The 9,034-nt window shown below is 38.4% G+C and overlaps 1 protein-coding gene across 1 annotated transcript; it reads right to left on the bottom strand.

Moving 5' to 3' along the window:
- Positions 1 to 324: 324 nt before the first annotated feature.
- Positions 325 to 8,829, bottom strand: TMED5 (transmembrane p24 trafficking protein 5). Its single transcript, XM_029959676.1, has 4 exons — positions 8,648 to 8,829; positions 6,358 to 6,448; positions 5,502 to 5,685; positions 325 to 3,259 (listed from the first exon to the last, which is right to left on the bottom strand). Exons 1-4 carry the CDS (start codon positions 8,826 to 8,828, stop codon positions 3,041 to 3,043), a joined length of 675 nt encoding a protein of 224 aa, XP_029815536.1. The 5' UTR covers position 8,829; the 3' UTR covers positions 325 to 3,040.
- Positions 8,830 to 9,034: the final 205 nt, after the last annotated feature.

Raw genomic sequence — 9,034 nt, 5'->3', positions numbered from 1 at the left:
AAGGAATACAAGCATTAGGGTGCAACTATTGAAAAAAAAAATGAAGGCTCATATCTGATATGCATCTGGTAACTTGAAATATTTTCTGTTACAAAGACCAGACATTGGTGTCATTCTGATCTGTCACCTCTGTAAACCTTATTTGCACTGATAAAGTTGATTTTGGATACAGTGAATAAGAACAGAATTTGAACACTGCAAGAGGAAGAAATTGAAAAAGCTGCATTACTAAAAACAAAGTTCTTGTTAGCTTAGCATCCCCAATCTTTTGCAGCATTTATAGGTAAAGCATTCTTCCTTCATGATAAAACAAAACCCACAAAACCAGGTTTAAACTTGATTTATTGAAAATCTCAGTTTTGCATAATTATTCAACATCTGCAATTCTTAAAACATTAAATTTTGAACAAAAAGTCCATTAAGAAAAAAATGTAGACTTATATTCTCCTTTGTAGATTTTATACAATCAAAAGCAATGTACTCTTCAGAATCCACATGAAATGTTTCTTAACTGCAAGTTTACATGCCAAATCCTTCACCTATGATAAACCTATTCCAGCTGCCAAAGTCAATGCACAGTTACCTTTCTAATTATTCCCTCTTTCACTTTCTATAGTTGAATTTGAATGAGGAGAAAATACAGTCAGAGCTCTCAGCTGCAAAACAATAATTTCTTCCAGATGAACTCTGCTGACAACTGTTGCGTTATTTTCCTTCTACCAGAGATTGTTATTTGTAATGGGAGAAACTGAACTGCAGCAGTCCTGTGTCTTTGATCAGAGCAGTCTGCATTCATTAGCAGGTTAAACTAACAAACCAAACTGTTTCACCACTGTCAGAGAGGCAGAGCAGCTGGGGGACCTAATCTCTTAAGGTGTGCTTGGAAAACTTGGCAGAGCTTATCTGTTGGAGTTTTGAGCTGAAATCTATATCTAGTAGCTTTGATAGTAGAGGTAGATGTCTTATTTGCAGCTTCCTAGAGCTGGTTCAGCATTTTGCAGATGGTTTGTAGCATCACAGTCATGGTGATGCAAGCAAAGATAACTCTGTGGTATAACTGGTACTGAGAGAGGGACAGGGAAATGGCAGGAAAACATTATTTGCCACTCTAGCTGAAAGAATTATTTTTTTCCTAGCCTTTGTCCTGATCACAGAAGTAAGCTTTCTAATTCCAGTTTAGAATACAAAGCATCATATGGAAATGAGATATGCAATACCCTAAGGGCGTACAGTCTTATTTTGGACAGAGCTTTGCAGAAAGATGAAGCAGCCTTTGGAGCCCTCTGTAAGTTCTGTAATAATACTTTTGCTTATAAAAACTATTTAGAAATATTATTGCTAGGTCCTGTTGTCTGCAGTTGAAACTGAAGTGCTGTTTCTATGTTCTATAGCCCTTGCTAGCATCTGCTTCATTTGAACAAAATGTTTCTTCATGCACCTGTTGACCCTGTTTTATATCCATAAAATAATTCTTAATCACAGAAAGACCCAAAGTTACAATTCTGCCATTCATACCTAGATGGCCCCACAACAGGCACAACACTACTACATACACTTTTTTTAAAACACCTTTTAAAAGAGTGTTTTTAAGAAAGTTTTTAAAAAACCTGTGATGAAACGTAGTTAACACATTTATACAAGAAATTTCAATGACTTGGCACATTGTAAAAATTACTAAGTTGGATATATTAAAAAAAGTTAATTCTCATGCACCAGAGGTTTTGGCAGAAACTCTGTACCTCACTACAGTGTTAAAAGTCTCTTCATCCAAAAACTACAAATTTCTGATTTGATATTAGCTTTGCCTTAGTCAAGTGATACCTGACTAAGTATCAGTCGATCATACAGCTTGAAGCCTATACTTGCTGCTCCTTGTAATTCATGCTTTATTCATATGAACAGCTAAATATAGAAACAGAGTGTACTTACACAGCTAAAAGACTTGTGAGGGTGAGCAAGAAGGGAAAGTTTTGGTGAATAGCTTTGGTTTTATATGCCTATGTAAGTCACCCTATTAATTGTTACATTAGTCACAGCTGTAATAGACAAGAACAAACAAAAATATATTGGCAAATAAGAGGGATTTTGAGACTATAAAAATCAATGTTTATGTAATGTTTTGGCATACTGTGACCTCTGCCTTTATTAAAGGGAAAAACATGAGAAATTACTTTTTTTAAAGTTATCTATTACACAAGTTTACAGTAAGGAAGAATTCGCAAACCATACTTCAAAGTGTGTGTGTATTTGTTTGTATAGCATGTAGTCACTTGTGTCACATAACAGCCAAAGAGGAAAAAAAAGGTTGTGCAACTACAGGACAGAATGATTTATGAACAGGAATTGTACCTATTTTCTCCAATTCTTTTCAACACTGACTCAATTTCACATTGATGGTGCTTTTTTAAAGTGCTGATATTTGTAATTTTTATATAATAAGAGTTCTCATGTCCTTACAATGTTAGCCCACTGTTTCTCCATGATGCCATAGAACAAAAGATGAGGATTTTTAAAAAACGTAATTTTGAAGATAAATGACAGTAATTACAAACTATGCCTGTGGGCCCCAATCCTGTAAACACTTAGGCACATAGGTAAATTCACTCAGTATTTAACAGCAAATAAACCAATGTCTAAGTTACTACTTAAAGTTTTATGTGAAAATGAAAAAAATGTCAGTATTAACATTACTTTGCAAATGCACCAGGTGTGCTATGCATAAGGTAGTCATTAACAGTCATTGACAAATCATACAAGTACAAAAAATACTGTTAGTAGCATTTGGAAAATGGGAGAGCATGGGGTGAGGCATTGTGTTCATGTTTAAAAAACCAAACTAACAAACACCACAAAAACCTACAGAAAACCCCCAAACACAAACAAGACCACCACCATCACAACCAAAAAGCCCAAGATGAATTGAAAACCTGATTTTTACTGTTTGTTCAAAAGAATCTGAAAGGGGTCTTTCTTTTTTTTGTAGTTTATTGCTCCCCCTCTCCTCTATACCTGTTACTATTGGTATGATCAATAGTGAATATTAAGTTCTACTTTTCCTCTTATCTTCAAAAAGACTTTTCAACATGTAAACCTGAACGGCCGACACCACCACCATGACTCCCAGGTTGACCATGGACCAGAAGTTCACTCTGTCAAAGTTGCTCTCTTGTATATTGCGGTCACGGGCCTCAAATGCTCTGAGCAGGGTCTGAATCTGGACACTTTTGCTTAATCTGGCTTTGACGCTGTTGATGGATTCCTGGTAAGTAATAAAAGAGTATTTTTAGAATCAAAACCAACACCTGAATTAAATGTATACCTTGCAGCACATACAAATATATTAATACTATATTACCACTCGTAATTTCATTTCTTGGCCAGTATATCACCTAAAAAGCCTTAATTAACAAAGCATTAAGGTTTTATAGTAATCTGTTTTTTCCCTTTTATAGGCTAGGGAGGTGAGAGAGAAATCAAACCTATTTGGACAAATAAAAAGCAGTGAATTCTTCAGAACTAGTCTCAAAACAAGTTATATAGTGGCAGACAAACATAGGGTTTTTTTCTGCTGAATAATACAATTACAGTGATTTTTAATGCAAACTACCTTCAGAGCTATAGATGTTGCTAAAGGAAAGTACAATAATGTTATATTCCAGTCTGCTTCTGGTGTTTCCACTGTAGTGGCTATAAACTGCTGCTTCAGCTTTGATACAAACCAGAATTTTGACAATAAATTGTGAATAGGACAACTGGAGGTCCTGCAAAGGACATACAGTGTGTCCCTGGGAACTCGAGGAAGCACAGGAACCTTCGGGCTATGAGGACAGCAGCAAGAGGTGCACCTTATTCTCAAGTTACAAAGTAAACACCGGGGCCTAAGGTCTGTTGAAGTTTCATCCACCACGTAATAGATAATAACAACATAAAAGCTCATCTCATGAAGTGCTGATTTGTGTTCTTCTTATAATTTTGGGACCCTGAAGTAACTTCTAGCGAGAAGAGTAATGCATGCAGTAACAGGAAGCTATAAATTAAGAAAACCCCACAAGGTTAAGCCCAACAGTAACATTTTCTCCATGGACATTTTCTATGTTGCATGGTTAATAAAAATATTTCAAAGTAGCTAATTTGGGGAGCCAAATAGTTTTATGATGATAAAGTTTACTGTTACACAATAAGGAACATCAACACCATAAAAAAGCTTTATAAATAAGACACAATTCACCGTTTTCCCCAGAAAACATGTGATTATTAAAAAGTTAAACTACTAAATGTTTTTTGTAAATCCTCAGAGACCTTGCAAGGAAAGTAATATCTTGACTAAGTAAACAATGGCATTAAATACTAATGTTAGCTTTACAAAAATTACCTGCTTTTATAAGATTTTCAAGGCTCTCAAAGACAAGTTCTGTATTTATTTTTCTTTTGGAAGAGATACCAGTATGTAAACAAGTATCTGTCAAATACATTTACGTATTGTGATCAATGTGAGGGAGATTTTCTTTACAACTTCGCCTATTAACTTTGTTTTTTTCTAATTGTCTTGACTGCCAATTTTAATGATCTAGCCAACTCTTCAGATTCTGTATTTAGTTTTATTACTATTTAAAAGTGTATCATAACCTATAAAAGACTTTAAACATTGTCTTTTATTTAAAAATCTGCATTTTGTCTATGGCAATAAATAATACAAACAATGTAATTTTCTACCTAGTGTACTCAGTAAGTATATGTGGATGTTGGTTTGGTTTTTTTGATTTTTTTTTTAAGATACCAATTGTAGCTACGATCAAACAAACAACAGATCACTGCATCCTACCAAGCACTAAGAACAGTGGAACACTGAACAATCCTTTGCTTCTAGAGTAATCTCAACATTTAATGATCTTAGAGGGAATAAAAACTTTGACTCAGCAGTACTCTGAATCTTACATCAAATAGGGTCAGCATCCAGTTTAAGGAAACATAATCATTCAAAGAATGTCTGCAAAGCTGAACCCGTGGTGTGATGCAAATTAACTCCTGTTTATTAGTTTGAAAAGATGTAATAAAATTTAGGGGCAAAAGAACTAATAGAGTAATATCTAAGTTATTGAAGATAGAAATATTAATCCGTACTACTTTATTTTCAAACATTGATAAAAATCTATGCAGTGGTTCCAACTACATCATTGAGATGAAGTAATACTTTAATGCTATAAATATTCATTGCTGCTAGGGAAAAATGTCCCATTTTAGCAGTAGGAAGAAAGGAAGCTGAATTGGAAATAGAGTGACTTTGAGACCTAGGCAGTTTCTTCTTGCTGATGAAGGGCCTATTCTGAAAATATTTTCAAATTTCTGTTTATAGGCAAGAGACCCATGGTGCTGAGCTTCTTGTATTAGTTACTGGAATAGTTTCCAGGATGACACACCAGACCAAGGCAGAATGGCTACATGACACTTGAGTTTTTTTCCAAATGTTCTTACATGGAAAAGAATTAAAGATCAATACTAACCAGAATATCTTCCAATTTCATATCTAGGAGATCTGTTCCTGTAACATATTTCTTCCAGTCTTCCTGATCTTGTCCATCTTCTCCCATATTGTCCAGGATCAGTTCAAAGAAAATTACCTTTTCAGAAATGGTACTGAATGTGTTGTCAAAGCAGAACATGTAATCCCCATCTTCTGTTTCCACCCTGTGTATATAAGCAAAATGTGATTAAATTAACTATTCTGGTTCTCAAAAAGCGAGTTTTTGTAAGCAAAGTTTCCCCTTTAAGACTGACAACTGTGCATTCAAAATAACCAAATATGCTTTTTGTATACAAATAAGAACTCTAGGGACATTTTACAGATTGCACAGTCACAGCAAAACAATCCCACTGGCTCTAAAGGCTCAAAATGATGAAGACAGCATTTTTCTTTTGGGGGATTTTGAATTACTGTTAATCACTACAAAAAACCTATAATGAGTGGAATTCTTATACTCTATAGTAAAATTGCAACAACTATTACACATTTTGATAAAAGGATTGGAAAAAGATGGGACATTAGCTTCTTATTTATATGACTGACAAGATCTTTTGATATTAGATGTGGAGACCTTTTTCAACTCCACAATAATTATTTTTGTTCACCGACCCTTAACATCATTCAAACAAAAATATCCTTTGCTTCACGGTACGTTCCATGTAAAAAGCATTCAGTGTTTATAAAAAGAAAGTTGGTATTCTCAAACTGTCCTATTAGAAAGTCTTTTCTAATACTAAGGAATAAAAAGTACTCAACCTTTACTTTAGTTATATTTGTTAAAGAAACCAGAAAAGTACTTCATGTAACACTTCTGAGTTTAAGTATTTTAAACTTACGTATGAACTCCATCTGATTTTCTTTCATCAAAAACTAGAGTTTCACCTTTTGGAGACAGCAGATGAAAATCAACATCTAATCCTGCTCCATCTAGAACCTGTGAAACAAACAAAAAATGAAGCTCCAACCAGTGGAATTCCTGTTTGCACTGCTGATGGCAACGTTTTTAGGTAAGGGAACTGACACATAAAGAACCTGAAAGACTAATCTGTCTGTACAAGTTCATGCCAAGTTAACTGGAAACAGATTAAAAACTGGTTGAACCCAAAAGCATTTTAGCAGTTTCAAAATCTTAAACTAAATGTGATCTAATTTTGCTAGGCTAGGCTTATATTGAACCTTTCCCTAAATACTTTTAAGAATGCATACAGTTTTATCAATGGGCAACCTGTAAAAATACCAACAACAGATGCCTAAATTTGGCCTTTCTATAGCAGACATATTTGATTGGTAAGTACTAGAACTAGTTCAGTGGCAGAAATTTGATAACAAAAGTCACTCCTATGTATATAGACATATATACTTGTACAAGAACACTATGCACTGTCATCCCCAAGATCTCTTTGTTGGGTGAATTAACAGTGTAGAAGACAGGACCAGACTTCTTACGCCAATCAAAGGTGTACCACAGGCGTTCTCACCTTCTGATGCAGATTTAAGGTCTGAACTCTGCCAGGGTATTCTTTTTTTTCCCCAAAATAGGAGGAATTGAAGGCATTTAGCTTCCTAAGCTCATAAGAAGTGTATACAGTATTACAAAGCTGTGCTGCTTTAACTGTATAACATGGCTACAGTTTTATCACCACATCTGTTGTGTTGTGGAAATTCTCTTAACTGCATAAGGGGGCAGACAGGGATCATTTTTATGACATTACTTAGGTCCACGCTAGGGGATTTTTTGTTTGCTTGTTTTCCAGAGAGCTTTTTGAGTACAGCAGTCTGCTCCTGCTGAAATGGAGGGTGAAGTTTACACTGACTCAAAGGGCCACTGGAGACTTACAAAAAAAAAGTCAAAGGACAAGGGAAATTAGTAGCTAACAGCTGAAAACCCACACATAGGGACATACCTTTAGGGCTTTGATCCACTCCAAACACCCAGAAAAACAACTTTGTATCAGCATAGTGTTTATTGCGTTATGTCTTAGAAGAATTACCTGCATGCTATGTTAAATATTCCTATGCTTTAACCACTAACATAATAAGGTACAAAATCAATTTTCAACATTGAGAACATACAGAGCTCCTTTTCTAACATTCAAATAGAAAGATGAATTATTACCGTTAGCAGTAGTGCTAAGACATTGATGCCTGAGTAGAAAGAAATTCACTGTTATACTCATTTGTTCTCTCTAAAATAATGTCTTTACTTAGTTTATGATGAAAATAAAATCCAACTCAGTGCAAAATAAACTTCTGTTATGCTTAGACAGGGCTCTGAACAAAGCTTGAAAACATGTGTCTTTCATTCTTTCTCAGTTCTGTGTGTAACAATATTAGAAATTAGAAAATAATCAAGATTTTCAGCTTTGTACTTTCAGTTGGGAAGCAGAAGGGGGGAAAAAAGGGAGGGGGAGAAAGAGAGACAGATCCGGGCACAGTAGCAGGGTGGGAAAATATTCACTGCAGCTTTCCGCACTGTATCCTACTGTAAAAAAGTCTTCGTTTTACGGACAGGAAAAAAGGCCTGAGACAGAAATCTTTCCCAGACATATTTAGGAGACTCAACTCTTCCCAAGAAGACATCAAGACCTTAATTTCAGTCTAGTTAAACAGGGCTGTTTTTGTAAAACTTTCATCACTGTAATGAACGGTGTTTTAATATCAACACAAAGATAGACAAGTAGGGGCTCTGTGCATCAGTTCCTTATGCTTTAAAGGTCACATCCGTGAACTTCCTACGTTCTGCCGTTTTAAAGGATGGCGACTTGAGACATTGGAAAGTGTTAAAAAAAAATCTGCCAGCATAACTACAAAAGGCCGTTCAGGTAATTTTCTCCTCCCGAGGCACAGCTTTTAACGGAGTACGATTCCAGCGTGGCTCTGCGGCAGCCGGCGGGGCTCCCCCGCCCAGGTCTGGCCGCTGCTCGAGGCAGGGCACGCCCCCGGCTCCCGCAGGCAGCGCCGCGCCCCGAAGGCATGACGGAGCGCCCGGAGCGGGGCCGACCGAGCGCTGGCACAGGGGCACCGGCGCGGCACGGCGGGATGCGAGACCCCCGCTCCCCTCGGGACACTCCCGCCCTCCCTGGGCGGCCCCGCCGCGCGGGCGTCCCGTCCCGTCCCGTCCTCCACCCCCCGACCTGGTATCGAGCTCCAGCGAGGCGTCCTGCGCATGGGCTGAGAAGCACTCCTTGCGGCCGGCGGGCAGCGTGAAGGTGAAGTCGCTGTCGAGGGAGGGGCTGAACTCGCGGCGCGGGCGGCGGCAGCAGCAGCGCGAGACACCGAGCGGCACCAGCAGCAGCCGCGGCGCCATCGCGGCCCCGACACGCCCGCGCGCTCCGCCGGGGCGGGACCAGCCCCCGCCCCGCCCCTTGCACCAATCGCACGCCGCGGCGCCCGCCCTGCGGCCGCCGCCCCGCCCACAGTGCCGCGGCCCCGCGCTGACCCGGCCCACAGCGGCAGGGCGGCGGGCGCCGCGCGTGCCCGTGTGACCGCGCGTATCGACGCGCGGCGGAGGCT

The sequence above is a fragment of the Manacus vitellinus genome, unplaced genomic scaffold (genome assembly GCF_001715985.3).
Source record: "Manacus vitellinus isolate BGI_N305 unplaced genomic scaffold, ASM171598v3 scaffold_21_pilon, whole genome shotgun sequence".
Taxonomy (NCBI): Eukaryota; Metazoa; Chordata; class Aves; order Passeriformes; family Pipridae; genus Manacus; species Manacus vitellinus.
Note: the sequence above shows the minus strand (reverse complement) of the source record. Positions and strands in the feature narration are given on the sequence as shown.